General features: G+C 46.3%; 1 protein-coding gene across 1 annotated transcript in view; it reads left to right on the top strand.

Annotated features, from left to right (window-relative positions):
- The first annotated feature begins 227 nt into the window (after positions 1–227).
- The window catches only part of LOC144487277 (carboxypeptidase B-like), a 30,087-nt gene continuing 11,045 nt past the window's right edge, over positions 228–19,269 (top strand). The window contains exons 1-8 of the mRNA XM_078205366.1: positions 228–358; positions 1,436–1,511; positions 2,258–2,382; positions 4,148–4,250; positions 6,634–6,735; positions 7,307–7,411; positions 7,509–7,619; positions 11,516–11,606. Coding sequence (XP_078061492.1) covers positions 288–358; positions 1,436–1,511; positions 2,258–2,382; positions 4,148–4,250; positions 6,634–6,735; positions 7,307–7,411; positions 7,509–7,619; positions 11,516–11,606 — 784 coding nt within the window. The 5' untranslated portion in view covers positions 228–287. The remainder of the gene's footprint in view (positions 359–1,435; positions 1,512–2,257; positions 2,383–4,147; positions 4,251–6,633; positions 6,736–7,306; positions 7,412–7,508; positions 7,620–11,515; positions 11,607–19,269) is intronic.

Raw genomic sequence — 19,269 nt, 5'->3', positions numbered from 1 at the left:
CTCCAGGCTGGTGATGCATATGAAAAATATTTTTCCGGGGAAATATGATAATAGGCTGTTGTGGTACAGGATGTTCACTGTGTGGATTGATGAGAATGTCACAGTTCAGATAATCAACCACAGGGAAGTTCCATTTCAGAAATACCCATTTCGGAAAGCAAGTTGCCAAAGATATGAGGAGACAAATTTTAGGCATGTTACTCTGTACTTGTGTAGTTGCTGCAGATACTGTGAAGAATAGAAACAGACCTGACCTGATCGAGTGTGTCATCCACTACAGGAGAACAATGAAGGCACTTTTGTTTCTGGGTTTTGTCGCCGTGGTTTCATTTGGAGCACCTGGTGATAAATATGCTGGGTAAGGAATGTCCCTGAATTCATTAAATTATTGCCCTTATTTTGAAATCCTCCCATAGTTCCTAGCCATTCCTATCTCTGCAACCTCCTTCAGCCTACAACCCATTGATATCTCTTTCAATTCTTGACTTATAGGCATTCCACATTTCCCGTGTCCTGTAATTTGGCGCCATGCCTTCTGCTGTTTCAGCCCTAAGGCGGCACGGTGGCATAGTAGTTCGCAGTGCTGCCTCACAGCGCCAGGATTCAATTCCCAGCCTTGGGTCACTGTCTGTGTGGAGTCTGCACAATCTCCCCGTGTCTGCGCGGGTTTCCTCCGGGTGCTCCGGTTTCCTCCCACAGTCCAAAAGATGTGCTGGTTAGGTGCAATGGCCATGCTAAATTCCCCCTCAGTGTACCCGAACAGGCGCCGGCTGGAGTGTGACGGCGAGGGGATTTTCACAGTAACTTCGTTGCAGCGTTAATGTAAGCTGACTTGTGACACTAATAAATCAACTTTAAACCCAGAGCCTCTCCACCTCTCTCCTCTCCTAAAGTTAGCATTGAAAACTACTTTTTTAGTCAAATTTTTGGTCACCAGTTTTAATGCGTCCTTATGATCAGTGTTAATTTTTCTCCGCTTGCTCCTGTGAAGCACCTGGAGCACTTACTTGGTCATATTATAGAATCCTAGAATCCCGACAGTGCAGAGGGAGGCCATTCAGCCCATCAAGTCTGCATTGACTATGCGACGGAGTATCAAACCCAGGCCCACCACCCCCCTCCCTATCCCCTTAACCCCATGCATTTATCCACTAATCCTCCCTAACCTACACATCGTGGGACACTAAGGGGCAATTTGGCATGGCCAGTCCATCTAACCGGCACACCCTTGGAGTGTAGGAGGAAACCGGAGCACCCATGCAGTCACGGGGAGAACATGCAAACGCCACAACGACGGTGAACCGAGGCCAGAATCGAACCTGGGACCTGTGAGGCAGCATATCTGCTATATAAATGCAAGTTGTTGTTTTCAATGTGCTGTGAAAGTGATGGAGGTGTGCACCTTCTAAAAGTGACATATAGGTTTTGTTGACAGGGATAAAGTTTTGCGTCTGTGGCTGGAAAATGAACAGCACCTGCAGTTTATAAGGAACGTGTCCAGTTCTGTGAAGGTATGGTTTCATGTTGCTAATTCGCACACACTGCTATTTAATTATGGGGTGACACAGCGGCTAGCACCGCTGCCTCACAGCGCCAGGGGTCCGGGTTTGATTCCCGCTTGGGTCACTGTCTGTGTAGAGTCTGCACGTTCTCCCCATGTCTGCGTGGGTTTCCTCCGGGGGCTCCGGTTTCCTCCCACAGTCCGAAAAACGTGCTGGTTAAGTGCATTGGCCATGCTAAATTCTCCCTCAGTGTACCCGAACAGGCGCTGGAGTGTGACGACTTGGGGATTTTCACAGTAACTTCATTGCGGTGTTAATGTAAACCTACTTGTGACACTAATAAATAAACTTTCCAAAGATGTGTGGGTTAGGTTGACTGGCCATGATAAATTATCCCACATTGTCACTCAGAGCTGACTCCTGTTTCAGGAATGCATGAACTAAAGTGCAACTTTTAACTTCCCAGTTAAAGAACTAATTTAGCTAACCCTGAAAGCAAGTTTAATGATTACTTACCTCCTTATAAATTACCACTTGAACTCCCTGTTTCCACCCAACTCCAAAAGCACTCTCAATTAGCCAAGCAGCACTCACAGTGCAGGGGGAATAGTAGGGTAAATACGTGGGGTTAAGGGGAGAGGACCTGGGTGGGATTGTGGTCAGTGCAGACTGTAAGGATTCTATGATTCTATGAAAATCTTTTAATTGAGTTTGATGAAATGAAGCCATTAATTGTCTCATTGATGTGTGCGCAGGTTGACTTTTGGCAGCCAGATTCAGCCGAGTTGGTGACCACAAACAGGAGTGTGGATTTCAGGGTCGATGCTTTCGGGGCCTCGTACGTCCAGGCTGAACTGGAGAAGATTGGATTGAAATATCAGTTAGTTTCAGATCCTGTATTGACTTTTGCCAATCGGAAACCTGAGGGGAAGGGTGAGAGGGTGAAGTTTCTGCCTTGGGCGTATTCGATGACCCAGCACAAATTGGACTCCAAACAGCCCCAGCTGCCTCAAATGTTATTTTTTTGCTCACCTTTCCTTTCAAACTCATTTGCACATTACCAAACTTAACCCCTAACCCAATGAAATCTGTGGAATTCACTACCCCAAAGTGCGGTGGATGCTGGGACAATGAGTAAATTTAAGGAGGAGTTAGACAGATTTTTGATTGGTAATGGGTTGAAGGGTTATGGGGAGAAGGGAGGCAAATGGGGTTGAGTAGTATATCAGCCATGATCGAATGGCGGAGCGAACTCGATGGGCTGAATGGCCTAATTCTGTTCCTATATCTTATGAACTTATGAACTAAGTGTATCAGAACCTCATTTCTTATTTTACATTTGCCTTTAAAAATATTTTGATGTATTTAGGTGTGGTAACCCGCTGTCATTTCATCAATGCAGCTGAAAACCAGTTTGTCACAAAAAATAAACATTTTTAAAGGTGTGTCTCATCCACATAGAGTCATAGAGGTTTACAGCATGGAAACAGGCCCTTCAGCCCAACTTGTCCATGCCACCCCTTTTTTTAACCATTAAGCTAGTCCCAATTGCCCACGTTTGGCCCATATCCCTCTATACCCATCTTACCCATGTAACTGTCTAAATGCTTTTTAAAAGACAAAATTGTACCTCTGGCAGCTTGTTCCAGACACTCGCCACCCTCCGTGTGAAAAGATTGCCCCTCTGGACACTTTTTAGTAACTTTCCCCTCTCACCTTAAATCTATGCCCTCTAGTTTTAGACTCCCCTACCTTTGGGAAACGATATTGACTATCCAGCTGAACTATGCCCCTCATTACTTTATAGACCACTATAAGGTCACCCCTAAGCCTCCTACGCTCCAGAGAAAAAAATCCCAGTCTATCCAGCCTCTCCTTATAACTCAAACCATCAAGTCCCAGTACCATCCTCGTGTCCATCTGTGAGTAAATGAATTTTAAATATCTGCAAATGACTTTGAAAAGCGATAGACTATCATCCAGTGGTTACGCTGTAGTCACTTCCTCAGTAATCTCGGGAGAAAATAGCTTTCCAAGTGATGCGCGATTAAATCACTCGGGAGGCTAGATTGTACCCGGGAAATAAAGGCTTTTATTAGTAACAAGAATGGAGCACACTATATACAATACAATCCCAGACTAAAGGGTCTCCAGGCAGTGCAGTGACCTTTATACTTCCCCTGGTAGGCGGAGCCAACTGGAGTGTACCACAGAACAATATCAACAGGTAGAACAGCCCAACCCTAACACCAACAGTGACTACAGTAACATATCTACAAACACCCACAGTGCTGACCATCCATGGCTCAGCACTCATAGTGGTAACCAATTATGGTCCACCACACCACGTGCGGGTCTTAATGCCCTTGTGCCTAAAAGAAAATATTGCTCAATTTTAAGAGTTTACTCGAAGGATTGCAAACAGGAGCAATGAATAGAAACATTTTGATCGGTGGCCGTCACCCATTTTGTGAGCGTAGCTGGCTTGCAATGCAATGTTTTTTTTTCCCAACCAGCCCAATAGACGGCGGAAGCTCAACTGGTGCTGGGTGTAATCTGTATCTTTGGGTGAATTGTGAGAGATCTGCCCTCTTTGTCTTTACCATCCAGACTGATCATGTTAAAATTAATCTTACTTTGCTCAGCATATTAATTGAGAGCATGCAGCCTCTGGTGGAGAAACAGTTCGACCGAAACAAAATCAATTCAACAGGCTACGACTATGAAAAATATCATCGGTTGGAGGAGGTAAAAACATGATTACGCCACAAGATAGAACAGAAATGTAGCATCATTCTGCAGGTGTTTAATTTGATGTTCGGCGTTTCGGAATTCCTCCGGTCACTGTTAAGGGCACGGCTAACAGTGAATCCCGAGTTGTTCAAAATCCCAGAAGGAAACATGAAACAACTACCCTCAACTGTGTTTGCAGCTTGCATAGTGTGAGGAGAGACCTGAAATCCCCAACTCCTTTCGATGATTTTAACAAAGTAAATGCTTATTGAGAAATAGAAAAAAAATGGGAGTACATTTTGATAAGACAGTGGCTTTACACAGCATCACTACTTTAAACAGTTCTAAACAATCTTAACTTAACTGCCTTCAGAGCTAACTCTTCCCAATTAGTGTGACAACATCTTATCCTTTCCTTCTCCCCTATGAACTCTCTGAATGGTATGCTTTGTCTGTATAGTGCGCAAGAAACAATACTTTTCACTGTATTCCAATGCATCTGACAATAATAAATCAAATCAAAACCTTATAAATTTTGAGATCTATATAAATCCAGTAAATGTTACCACACAGGGCCTTCATGTCTCTTGGGTTTGATTCTGAAATTAGCAGTTTGTTTCTCAAACCGGATTTCCTTCACACAGCTTGCTGGGAGGTATAGAGCTATTTGTACTGTTGGCTGAGGTCTAAAGCAACTTTCCCCATAGGTTCCAGTATTTCCTTAAATACGGTTTTCCCCTTCATTTCTCTCTTGTCTTACCTCGTTTCTTTAGCAATGCACTTTCACAGATTTAATTTCCTTCTCTTTATTTTACCTTTTAGAGTTTAAAAGAAAAGTTGGCTCCCTTTATCCACCTTACCTTATCCTTTGAACCCTTGACAACAGGGGGTGGCACAGTGGTTAGCACTGCTGCCTGGGTTCGATTCATGGCTTGGGTCAGTGTCTGTGCGGAGTCTGCACGTTCTCCCCATGTCTGCGTGAGTTTCCTCTGGGTGCTCTGATTTCTTCCCACAGTCCAAACGATGTGCTGGTTAGGTGTATTGGCCATTCTAAATTCTCCCTCAGTGTACCTGAAAAGGCGCCAGAATGTAGCGACTAGGGGATTTTCACAGTAACTTCATTGCAGTGTTAATGTCAGCCTACTTGTGATACTAATAAATAACTTAAACTTTAAAATCCTCTTCATGTTCTGTACCCATTGTTATTAAGTTGCTTTAGATAAACATCTGTTTGCTGTGTTACTAGGCTCATTAACATTTCAGATTCACTCGATAGATTCACACAGTCACTCAATCCCTGGCCTTAATTATGATGCCCTTTGTTTCCCATAGTTGAAAATATATGAACAGAAACATGGGCAACAGAAAATATTCCAATTTCTTGGATTTCCCGGGTATGTTTTCATGGCAACACTCTGCGTGGTGATGTGTTTTTGAAGGTTTTCTTTGCTCAGAGAGTATGGTGCAAATTTTGGAATGTGTTTACAATTCTGCTGGCAAACACAGGACAGCTACACAAATACACATTCAAGTGTTGATAAACCAGCACAGCCAGAAGAATTCCCGGGATAGGGTTGTTCTGACATGAAATTGGCACAACGCGTACTAATTTAATACTGAGGTGGCCTGTATCCAAACTATGTAGATATTAGTCCCACAGCAGAATTCATGGGGATTGGATTTTAGGGGTCCCAGAAAGCTGGTGAAAACAGGCATTTATTAGTGGTCGAGTATCATTGAAGGAATCCTGTACATATTTAGTGATTGATGAGTGGGTCAATGAGACAAGTGCCAGGTCTTTCCCTTGCAAGATTCTTCAGTGACCACTTGCAAACACCAGCTGAAACTATGTTCCGTTTTAATGTTCATTACAAAAATCATTCTGTGAAAGCAAAAAAAGCAGAAGAGATCCTCCCCCACCACCACTCCCTAACCCCGAGTTCGATGGATTGTGATTGGGCTATTCCGGATACCCCTCCCATTCCCTCTCCTTACCCATGAGCCACTGCTAGTGAGGCCACTAGCCTGAAGAAGATGTTGCTCATGGAACTTAAGCGACTTGGAGAGGTGGAACAGGCAACTAATCCGCTTTGCTTGCCTTTCCTCAGGCCTCTAGGTTCAAGCACCGCAGCCTCCATAGATATTTTCAGACTGTAAATTTATACCGGATTTTGAAAATTGTATTCAATTTGAAAAATATTCTTAAAAAATAATAAAAGCTATCGGTGTTTTTTTAAGTTTATTCATGGGACATGGGCATCGCTGGCTAGGCCAGCATTTATTGCCCCTCGCTAATTGCCCCTGAGAAGGTGATGCTGAGCTGTCTTCTTGAACCGTTGCTGTCCGTGGAGGTATTGTGATGTTCCAGATGTGCTCACAGCCAGTTTGTCTATTGTAGATTAATCGCTGGATTGCCAAGATCACTGTTGAATACCCGACACTAATTTCCCGCTTTAAAATTGGATGGAGCTATGAAGGTCGACACATCTATCTCCTCCGGGTAAGGTGACTTCTACCATATTTGTTATTGTTGTGATGGTTCCTGATCTCTCCGCTCCACCCTGCTGAGACGTGCAATAGGGTGGCGCAGTGGAAACGTGCTAGGCCCATAAGCCAGAGGTCAATGGATCAAAACCATTCTCTGCTATTTATGTGCTTAAGACGGCACGGTGGCACAGTGGTTAGCATTGCTGCCTCACAGCGCCAGGGACCTGGGTTTGACTCCCGGTTTGGGTCACCGTCTGCGTGGAGTCTGCATGTTCTCCCCATGTCTGTGTGGGTTTCCTCCAGGTGCTCTCTTTCCTCTCATAGTCCGAAAGACATGTTGGTTAAGTGCATTGGCCATGCTAAATTCTCCCTCAGTGTACCTGAACAGGCACTGAAGTGTGGAGACTAGGAGATTTTCGCGGTAACTTTATAGCGATGTTTATGTACGCCTACTTGTGACACTAATAAATAAACTTTAAACATGTCAGAAGACTCGTGTTTTGCGAAATAGTGATAGATTTTGTGTTTGGACCAATAAAGCAGGCTGGTGGGATGATAGTGCGTGTGCCGATCTCTTGTTACAGATTGGCAGGAGAACGGGTTTTATGAAACCTACCATCTTCTTGGACTGTGGAATCCATGCTAGGGAGTGGATCTCTCCAGCATTTTGCCAGTGGTTTGTGAGAGAGGTTAGCGAAACACTTATTTCACTCGTGGGATTTATTTATGACACTTTCAGATAGCAGTCGAGAAACATGCCCATGCAATAAACTTATGCTTCCACAGGCAACGAAAAACTATGGATCTGATTCGACAATGACCACACTCCTCAATAAACTGTATTTCCTGGTTGTCCCTGTTGTCAATGTGGATGGCTACGTCTATAGCTGGACCAAGGTAAGTGTCACAGCATCTATGGATGACCCAGAGTAATTCTGAAGGCAGTCGTTAGGGTTAAAGAATCGAGAAACAAAGGGTCAACGGTGGAAAGCAAAAACTCAATCTGAAAGGGATTTGCTACAGAAGCCAGATTACATAAGAGCATTAGAAATAGCACCAGGAGCAGTCATGTGGTCCCTCAAGAGGATCATGGTTAACCATCGACAACAACTCCACTTTCCTACCCTATCCCCATATCCCTTAATTCCCTTAGTGTCCAAAAATCATTCTACCTCAGCTTTGACCTGAACAACTCAGCATTCACTGCCTCCTAGGGTAGGTAGATTCTAAAGGTTCACTACCTCCTTGGTGGAGAAATCTTTCCTCCCCTCAGTCGACTAGGAGCTACCAGGTGTCCTGTTGAGGCCTATAAATGGGCCCTAAGCCTTTATTTGAGTAAATCAATGGAACTGGAGTACAGATGGTTTTTTTAGGTTTTGTTTGGCCTAGCTCTTTGCTCACACAGAATGTATCAGGGCACACCCAGCTCCCCAGCACTACAGATGTCAGTCTTCATGCCAATTCGATTCACTCCACGTGATTTCAAGAAATGGATGCTGCAAAGGCTTTGGGCCCTGACAATATTCCGGCAATAGTACTGAAGACTTGTGCTCCAGAAAGAGCTGCGCCCCAGCCAACTGTTCATATAGCTAGAACAGTGACATCTATCCAGCAATGTGGAAAACTCTCCAGGTATGTCCTGTACACAAAGATCGAACCTGGCCAATTCCCATCCCAACAGTCTAAACTCAAACATGAGCAAAGTAAGGGAAGGGGTTGTCAACACTGCTATCAAGTGGCACTTACTGATGCTCAGTTTGGGCTCCACCAGGGCCACTCAAGTCCTGACATCATTACAATGTTGGTCCAAGCAGGAGAAAAAGAACTGATTTCAAGAGGTGAAGTGAGACTGACTGCCTTTGACACCAAGGCAGCATTGACCAAGTGTGCTGTTAGGGAGCCTTAGCAAAAATGGGAATCCGGGAGGAAACCCTTAACTGGTTGGTGTTCTACCTGGCACAATGGAAGATGGTTGTGGTGGTTGGAGGCCAATCATCTCAGATCCAGGACATCACTGCAGGAGTTCCTCAGGGTAGTGTCCTAGGCCCCAACCACCTTCAGCTGCTTAACAATGACCTTCCTCCCATTATAAGGTCAGAAATTGGGATGTTCACTGATAATTGCACAATGTTCAGCACCATTCACAATCCCTCCGATACTGGAGAAGCGCTTGTGCGTGTACAGCAAGACCGGGGCAACATTTAAGCTTGGGCTCATAAGTGGCAAGTAACATTCCGCCACACACATGCCAGGCAATAACCATCTCCAACAATGGAGAATCTAACCATCGCCCCCTTGACATTCAATGACATTATCGTCACTGAATCCTCCATTATCAGCATTCTGGGAGTTACCATTGACCAGAAGCTGAACTGGACCAGCCATATAAATATTCAATATAAATGTGGCTACAAAAGTAAGTCAGAGATTGGAAATTCAGCAGCGAGTAACTCACCTCCTGACCCCCAAAGCCTGTCCACCATCTACAAGATACAACTCAGGAGTGTGATGAAATATTCTCCACTTGGCCTCCAACAATACTCAAGAAACTCAACACCATTCGGAATAAAGCAGTCCACTTGATTGGCACCCATGCATCACCTTAAATATTCACTCCAAACACCACCGACATACAGTAGCAACAAGATGCACGGCAACAAATCACCAAGGTTCCTTTGACAGCACCTCGAACATCTACCAGCTAGAAGAACAAGGGCAGCAGATGCATGCGAATGCCATCACCTTCAAGCCACTCACATCCAAATCAGGATGGTATGTCACAGTTCCTTTGCTGCTGCTGGATTAAAATCCTGGAATCCCATTCCTAACAGCACAGTGGGTGTACATATACCACATGGACTGCAGCAGGTTCAAGATGGCGGCTCACCACCACCTTCTCAAGGGGCAATTACAGATGGGCAATAAATACTGGCCTAACCTGTGAAGCCCACATCCAGTGAAATAATTTTTTTTTTAAAAACCCTTGCAAGGGCAATACGTTCACTGCAGTTAGGCAATGATCTCATCTTTAGGAATTGGGACAGTGGACCAGTTTCTCTGACCGATCACACCGGCAGGATTCTCTGGTCCCGCTGTAGTGAATGGAGATTTGGCTGAGCGCCAAATTCCCCGTCCTCACTTGCAGTGACACCAGTGGCCGGAAAATTCCAACCAGTGTGTCTTGCTTTACACAGAACAGAATCCTTAGACTTTGAGTCAAAGTGCCTGAACTGATTTTGTTATGTGTTGAGTCAGAGAGAATGGGAGAAGTATAGGCTAAGTTTTGTGCAGCCAGATTAGAATTGTTTAAAGAAAAATTAAGTTGGATCTGGACAGCATTGAAGATAGGGGATAGATGGAACATTATCTAAAGGATCAACATAACATCGGAGGATGCATTAGTCCAGGTAAAACTGCTTGAGAAAAGAGTAATGGTATGATGGCACAGTGGTTAGCACTGCTGCCTTATAGCACCAGAGACCTGGGTTCGATTCCTGGCTTGGGTCACTGTCTGTGTGATGTTTGCATGTTTTCCCCGTGTCTGTTCTGGTTTCCTCCCAAAGTCCAAAGATGTGCAGGTTAAGTGGATTGGCCATGGTAAATTGTCCCTTCGTGTCAGGGGGATTAGCAGGGTAAGTATGTGGGGTTACAGCGATAGGGTCTGGGTGGGATTGTTGTCAGTGCACAATGGACCGAATGGCCTCCTTCTGCACTGTAGGGATATGATGACTATGGACATGTCAGCCTCAGCTCAATCCTCTATCCATACTAAAATATTACCCCAACTCTATCAGCCCTTACCATGTCTCTTAACGCTTTTTGTGGTGCCTTATTAAATGCCTTTTTGAAATCCGGGTATACTACATCTACTGGTTCCCATTTATCTAGACGACTGCATTCTCAAAAATCTCTAATAAATGTGTTAAACAGGATTACATGAACATATGAAAATATGAATTAGGAAGAGGGCTAGGCCATTCAATCCCTTCAAACCTGCTTCACAATTTAGTAAGATCATGGCTGATCTGATTATTTCTTCAACTCTACATTCCTGCCTATTGCTGAAACCTTTTGACTCCCTTGTTAGTCCAAAATCTGTCTATCTCTACCCTACAAACATTCAATGACCCAGCCTGCACCACTCTCTGGGGAAGAGAGTTCCAGAGACTCATGACCCTCTGAAGAGAAAGTGTCTAATTATCTCCACCTTAAATGGCTGCCTTCTTATTTTTAAACATGTCCCCTTGTTCCAGTTTCTCCCACAAGGAGAAAACATCCTTTCAGCATCCACCATGTCAAATCCCCTCAAGATGTTGTGTGTTTCTATAAGATCACCCCCATCCCAGGTATCAATCGAATTTGGGGCGGCACGGTGGCACAGTGGTTAGCACTGCAGCCTCACAGCACCAGGGACCTGGGTTCAATTCTGGACTTGGGACACTGTCTGTGTGGAGTTTGCACGTTCTCCCAGTGTCTGCAGTGGGTTTCTTCCGGGTGCTCTGGTTTCCTCCCACACTCCAAAGATGTGCGGGTTAGGTGATTGGCCGTTATAAATTGCCCCATTGCGGGCTAAATGCCTGGGGTTATGGGGATAAGGGAGGGGGCATGAGAAAGATGCTCTGTCGGAGAGTCAGTACAGACTCAATGGGCCGAATGGCCTCCTTCTGCACTATAGGGAATTTATGATTTCTCTGAACGAACCTTTTATTATTTGGCTATGTAAGGAGTTGTTCATCTGATATGAGGACAGCAAGGATCTTACACATTTATTGCTTTGTCACGTCTACCTACAGGATCGATTTTGGAGGAAAACGCGTTCCAGGAATCCTGGCACACATTGTATGGGCACAGATCCAAACCGAAACTTTGACGCCAAGTGGTGCTGTAAGTATTTCTATTTTAACAAACAACACAATGGGTGGGATTACTCCTTGAACATTTCTGTCAAATCTCTTTGAATCACGGGGTGACGATGGCCTAGTGGTATTATCGCTAGACTATTAATCCAGAAACTCAGCTAACATGCTGGAGCCCCGGGTTCGAATCCCGCCACGGCAGATGGTGGAATTTGAATTCAACAAAAATTATCTGGAGTTAAGAACCTACTGATGACCTTGAAACCATTGACGATTGTCGGAAAAATCCATCAGGTTCACTAATGTCCCCTCCTTTAGGGGAGGAAATCTGCTGTCCTTACCCAGTCTGGCTTACATGTGACTCCTGAGCCGCAGCAATGTGGTTGACTCTCAACTGCCCTCAGGCAACGAGGTATGGGCAAAATGTGCGGGTTAGGCGGATTGGCCATGCTAAATTGCCCCTTAGTGTCAAGGGGAATAGCTGGGGTAAATGCATGGGGTTATGGGGATAGGGCCTAAGTGGGATTCTGGTTGGTGCAGACTTGATGGGCCGAATGTCCATTATAGAGATTCTATGATGGGCAATAAATGCTGGCCAGCCAGCGATGCACATGTCCCATGAATGAATTTTTAAAAGTGCCTTGAAGGAGAAAACCGATATGGAGAGGCCTCCTAAGCCTGTCCGCCAGTCCGTGCCATGTTATGTTTCATAACAAACCTGCCTTCTCCTCACTTCCCATTAATACTCCTGCTTATCAAATATCTCTCCATCTCTGATTGAAGATGTAAGAATTGTCCTAACATTAGCTGCCAGTTGTTCCAAATCTTAGAGTTACTTCCTAATTTCACTCCTGAATGTTGTTATTTAGAAGGGGAAGGTGTTGAAAGATCTAGTACCACGGCCGTGGATCAAACCAGTTCCAGGTTCCTGACCTTGTTTCAGTTTCCTGGTTGCCCTATTTTGATTAGAAGCTTCCCCCCTTTGGGTCCTATGTGTACGAATACACGGTGCTGATGCTATATTTCAGCTTAAGTTGCAGTTACGGTCAACATACAAATTTAACCACATTCCAATAATTTATTTCAACTAAATTGTGCTTGTTAACACCAGAGGGAGCCAGAGAGCCAAATGCTGAGCAGGACAGGAGCAGGAGATGTCGGTTTTGTGATGTTAATGTGATGAGAAAGTCGATGATGGGAAAGGTGCAAAAGCAAATGTCCGATTCACCATGTGTGGCCTTGACAACCTCACTGGGATGTCCCCTGCTTTAAGGTTAGAATCCCTACAGTGCAGAAGGAGGCCATTCGACCCATCGAGCCTGCACCGACTCTCCAACAGAGCATCTTCCTCAGGCCCTATCCCCGTCACCCCACATATTTACCGTGCTAACCCCCCTGACAGGTTGCACAGTGTGTTTTCCTTAGAGCAGAGAAGGCCGAGGGGGGACCTGATTGAGGTGTAAAAAATTATGAGGGGAAGTCATAAGGTAGGTGGGAAAAATCTTTTCCCCTGAGTAGAGGGGTCAATAACAGGGGGCAGAGATTTAAGGTAAGGGACAGGAGATTTAGAGGGGCTTTGAGGGAAAACGTCTTCATCCAGAGGATGGTGGGAATCTGGGACTCACTGCCTGAAAGGGTGGTAGGAACGAGAACCCTCACAACATTTACTAAGCGTTTAGAAGAGCACTTGAAACATATAAGGCTACGGACTGAGTGCTGGGAAATGGGATGGGAATGGATAGGTGGTTGATGGCCGGCACAGACACAATGGGCCAAAGGGCCTCTTTCTGTGCTATATGACTCCATGGGCGCGATGTTCCAGCTCTTCACGCCAGTGGGAATCTTCTAGTCCCTCCGTCGGTGTCCCCCATCTCGTGTTTCCCAGCAGAGTTTTTTTTTATTTGTGGGACACGGGCATCGCTGGCTGGCCAGCATTTATTGCCTATCCCTAGTTGCCCTTGAACTAAATGCCTTGCTCAGCCATTTCAGAGGGTTGTTGACTGTCAACCACATTGCTGTGGCTCTGGAATCACAGGTAGGCCAGACCAGGTAAGGACGGCAGATTTCCTTCCCTGAAGTACATTAGTGAACCAAATGGGTTTTTCCGACAATTGACAATGGTTTCATGGTCATCAGTAGATTCTTAATTCCAGATACTTTTTATTGAATTCAAATTCCACCATCTGCCGTGGTGGGATTCGAACCCGGGTCCCCAGAACATTAGCTGAGTTTCTGGATTAATGGTCTAGCGATAATACCACTAGGCTATCGCCTGGGTAGGGTGGGTTCAATGGGAAGTCCTATTGACAGTGGCGGGACCAACAGATCCCACCACCCAGCGAACAGTACGCCATCTCCTACCACGAAAAAAACACCAAGGAGGGGCCAGAGAATCCCGCCGCCTGGCTCTATGTCTCGGATGTGAAGCGCCTTCGAATGTTTTGTTGTGGTTAGAAACATAATTGAATTTCTTTATTAAAAATCATCACCACAATTCTTCTCTCTGACGCTGATAGCTATCATTTGTCGAGACATTTCTTTAAAAAGTTAATTGTTTGTAAAAGAAGGGAGGGGGTTTAAGGAGCTTTTAGACCAGCACATGAATATGCAGGGTATAGAGGGATATGGACCAAGGGCAGGCAGAAGGGATTAGTTTAATTTGGCATCATGTCCAGCACAACATTGCAGGCCGAAGGACCTGTTCCTGTGCTGTACGGTTCTATGCACTATGTTCTATTTTGAATCGGCGGCTGAAACGTGACGGCAAAGGCCTTGGAATCAGAATCAGCAGCCGAGAGCGGCCTCCAGAAGTGTTGGGTTATGGGATTGGGGCCAGCATCAACAAAGGGCTGGCGTCAGAGAACAGTCTCCGGGGCAACGTTGGCAGCTGAGAATGGACCATGAGCAATTCCAGCCAGTTAAAAGCACACTGGAGAGTGACTCAGTGACAAACTATTCTCGTTGAAAAGCAAGGGTCTGGGCTCCCCTGGGTTGATGCAAAAAATAAGACCATAAGATACAGGATCTTAGGCTGTTAAGGGAGAATGAGGAGGTGATAGACAAGAGCTATCATCAGGTGGTCACACCAGGGCCACGGGTGGAGGCCAAGTGGGTGACGGCCAGGAAGGGTAAAGCTCGGGTGATTGAGAGCACCCCAGTGGATGTGCCCCTACACAACAAGTACTCCTGCCTGAGTACTGCTGGGGGGACAGCCCGCCTGGGGGAAGCAGCAGTGGCCGTGTCTCCGGAGTGGAGTCCGGCCCTGGAACTCAGAGGGCTAAGGAAAAGAGGAGGAAGGCAGTGTTAATCGGGGACTCGACAGTAAGAGGGTCGGACAGGCGTTTTTGCGGAGGCAGACGGGAGTCTCGGATGGTGGTCTGCCTCCCTGGTGCCGGGATCCAGGGTGTCGCTGATCGAGTCCCAGACATCCTGAGGGGGGAGGGAGAGGAGCCAGAGGTAGCGGTACATATTGGTACTGCTGATGTGGGAAGGAAGGGGGAAGGGGTCATGAAAAGAGAGTTTAGGGAATTAGGGAGACAGCTGAGAAGGAGGAAAGCAAAGGTAGTAATCTCAGGATTGCTGCCTGTGCCACGGGAAGGTGAGGGCAGGAATGGAGTGAGGTGGAGAATGAATGTGTGGCTGAGGGACTGGCAGGGATTCAGGTTCCTGGACCATTGGGACCTCTTTAGGGGCAGGTGTGACCTGTACACAAAAAACAGGTGGCACTTGAATCCCAGGGGGGCCAATATCCTGGCGGGAAGGTTGGTTAAGGCTACTGGGGAGAGTTTAAACTAGATAGGTTGAAGGGAGGGGATCGAGACGAGGTGACTGGGAGCGAGGAAGTTAGCTCGCAAACAGAGAAGGGTTATAGACAGTGCAAGAGAGAGGATGGACGGCGGATAGAGAAGGGGAGAGCTCAGACCAAGGGATTGAGATGTGTTTACTTTAATGCCAGGAGTATAGTGAATAAAGGGGATGAGCTCAGATCGTGGATCGATGCCTGGAAGTGTGATGTGGTGGCCATTACGGAGACATGGATGTCTCAGGGACAGGACTGGATACTCCAGATGCCGGGATTCAGATGTTTTAGGAAGGACAGGGAGGGAGGCAAGAGAGGGGGTGGAGTGGCACTGCTGATCAGGGATAGTGTCACAGCTGTAGAGAAGGTGTATGCTGTGGAGGGATTGTCTACAGAGTCTCTGTGGGTGGAAGTTCGGAGTGGGAAGGGGTCGATCACTTTGTTGGGAGTTTTCTATAGGCCGCCCAATAGTAACAGGGAGGTGGAGGAGCAGATAGGGAAACAGATCCTGGAGAGATGCAGTAATAGCAGAGTTGTTGTGATGGGAGACTTTAATTTCCCAAACATAGATTGGAATATCCCGAGGGTAAGGGGATTGGATGGGGAGAAGTTCGTTAGGTGTGTTCAGGAGGGTTTCCTGACACAGCATGTGGATAAGCCTACAAGAGGAGAGGCTGTACTTGATCTGATAGTGACCAATGAACCTGGACAGGTGTCAGATCTCTCAGTGGGAGAGCATCTTGGGGATAGCGATCATAACTCTATCTCCTTTATCCTTGCATTGGAAAAAGAGAGGATCAGGCAAGCTAGGAAAGCGTTTATATGGAGTAAGGGGAAATATGAAGACATAAGGCAGCAAATTAGAGGAGTAAATTGGAAGGAGGTATTCTCGGGGAAATGTACTGAAGAGAGGTGGCAGTTTTTCAAGGAATGTCTGTCTAGAGTTCTACAGGACAACGTTCCGAGCAGACAGGGAGGAGTTAGTAGGTTAAAGGAACCGTGGTGCACGAAAGCTGTGCGGGACCTAGTCGAGAAGAAAAGGAAAGCGTACAAAAGGCTCAGAGAGCTTGGCGAATATAGGGATCTAGATGAGTATACGGCTTGTAGGAAGGGACTAAAGAAGGAAATTAGGAGAGCCAGAAGGAGTCACGAGAAGGCCTTGGCAGGTAGGATTAAGGAAAACCCTAAGGCGTTCTATAAATATGTGAAGAGTAAAAGGATGAGACGTGAAGGAATAGGGCCTATAAAAGGTGAAGGCGGGAAAGTCTGTACGGAACCAGTAGAAATGGCAGAGGTGCTTAATGAATATTTTGCCTCGGTTTTTCACAGAGGAGAAGGACATGGGTGGATGTACTGCGGGCTTGCGGTGGACTGAAAAGATTGAGCATGTGGACTTTAACAAAGAGGTTGTGCTGGAATCTTTGAATGGCATCAAGATAGATAAGTTGCCGGGTCCAGATGGGCTGTACCCCAGGTTACTGTGGGAGGCGAGGGAAGAGATTGCAGAGCCTCTTGCGATGATCTTTGTGTCGTCGATGGAGACAGGAGAGATGCCGGAGGATTGTGGATGTGGTTCCTATTTTCAAGAAGGGGAATAGGAATAGCCCAGGAAATTACCGACCGGTGAGTCTAACCTCCGTGGTTGGTAAGCTGATGGAGAAGATCCTGAGGGACAAAATTTATGAGCATTTAGAGAGGTTTAGTATGCTCAAGGATACTCAGCATGGCTTTGTCAAAGGCAGATTGTGCCTTACGAGCCTGGTGGAGTTCTTCGAAAATGTGACTAAACACATTGACGAAGGGAAAGCGGTAGATGTGGTTTATATGGATTTTAGCAAAGCGTTCGATAAGGTCCCCCATGCAAGGCTTCTAGAAAAAGTGAGAGGGCATGGGATCCAAGGGGCTGCTGCCCTGTAGATCCAGAACTGGCTTGCCCAAAGGAGGCAGAGAGTGGGTATAGATGGATCTTTTTCTAAATGGAGGTCGGTCACCAGTGGTGTGCCCCAGGGATCTGTTCTGGGACCCTTGCTGTTTGTCATTTTCATAACTGACCTGGATGAGGATGGGGAGGGATGGGTTGGTAAGTTTGCCGATGACACGAAGGTTGGTGGGGTTGTGGATAATCTTGAGGGATGTCAGAAGTTACAGAGGGACATAGATAGGATGCAAGACTGGGTGGAGAAGTGGCAGATGGACTTCAACCCAGATAAATGCGCAGTGGCCCATTTTGGCAGGTCAAATGGGATGAAGGAGTACAATATAAAGGGAAAAGACTCTTAGTACTGTAGAGGATCAAAAGGACCTTGGGGTCCGGTCCATAGGACTCTAAAATCGGCCCCGCAGGTGGAGGAGGTGGTTAAGAAGGCGAATGGTGTGCTGGCCTTTATCAATTGAGGGATTGAGTTTAGGAGTCCGGGGATAATGATGCAGCTATATAAGACCCTCGTCAGACCCCACTTGGAGTACTGTGCTCAGTTCTGGTCGCCTCATTACAGGAAGGATGTGGAAAAGGTTGAAAGGGTGCAGAGGAGATTTACAAGGATGTTGCCTGGATTGAGTGGCATGCCTTATGAGGATAGGCTGAGGGAGCTCAGTCTTTTCTCCTTGGAGAGACGTAGGATGAGAGGAGACCTAATAGAGGTATATAAGATGTTAAGAGGCATAGATCGGGTGGACTCTCAGAGGCTTTTTCCCAGGGTGGAAATGGCTGCGACGAGAGGACACAGGTTTAAGGTGCTGGGGGGTAGGTACAGGGGAGATGTTAGGGGGAAGTTTTTCACACAGAGGGTGGTGGGCGAGTGGAATTGGCTGCCGTCAGTGGTGGTCCTCCACTCAATAGGGTCTTTTAAGAGACTCCTGGATGAGTACATGGGACTTAATAGGATGGAGGGTTATAGGTAGGCCTAAAAGGTAAGGATGTGTTCGGCACAACTTGTGGGGCCGAAGGGCCTGTTTTGTGCTGTAGTTTTTCTATGTTTCTATGTTCTATGTTTCTATATAGGAGCAGAATTAGGCCATTTGGCCCATCGAGTCTGCTCTGCCATTCAATCATGGCTGATATGATTCTCATCTCCTTTCTCCTGCCTTCTCCCCATAACCCTTGATCCCCTTATTGATCAAGAACTTATCTATCTCTGTCTTAAAGACACTCAATGACCCGGCCTCCACAGCCTTCTGCGGCAATGAGTTCCACAGATTCACCACCCTCTGGCTGAAGAGATTTCTCCTCATCCCAGTTTTAAAGGAGCGTCCTTTCACTCTGAGGTTGTGCCCTCGAGTTCTAGTCTCTCCCACTAGTGGAAACATCCTCTCCATGTCCACTCCAACTCGGCCTCTCAGTATTCTGTAACTTTCAATTAGATCCTCCCTCATTCCTCTAAACTCCATCGAGTATAGACCCAGATTCCTCAACCGCTCCTCATGACAAACCCTTCATCCCTGGGATCATCCTTGTGAACCTCCACTGGACTCTTTCCAAGGCCAGCACATCCTTCCTTAGATATGGGGCCCAAAACTGCTCACAATACTCCAAATGGGGTCTGACCAGAGCCTTATGCAAGCTCAGGAGTACATCCCTGCTCTTGTATTCTAGCCCTCTCGACATGAATGCTAACATTGAAATTGCCTTCCTAACTGCCGATTGAACCTACATGTTAACCTTAAGAGAATCCTGAACCAGGATTCCCAAGTCCCTTGGTGCGGGGAGAAGGCAGGAGAATGGAGAATCATATCCCATGGTGGGGGAGATGGGGGAGTGGTTGTTTGGGGATGGGGTGGTGGGGAGTGGGTTACTCCCCAACCCTAGCCTCCTTATAACCCTCGGCCGATGCCTAAAACAGATTATTTGCTCAGTTATTTTTGTGGGAGCTCCCACTGGCTGCTGCGTTTCCTA

The sequence above is a fragment of the Mustelus asterias genome, chromosome 3 (genome assembly GCF_964213995.1).
Source record: "Mustelus asterias chromosome 3, sMusAst1.hap1.1, whole genome shotgun sequence".
Lineage (NCBI taxonomy): Eukaryota > Metazoa > Chordata > Chondrichthyes > Carcharhiniformes > Triakidae > Mustelus > Mustelus asterias.
This window is presented reverse-complemented; position numbering and strand designations above follow the sequence as displayed.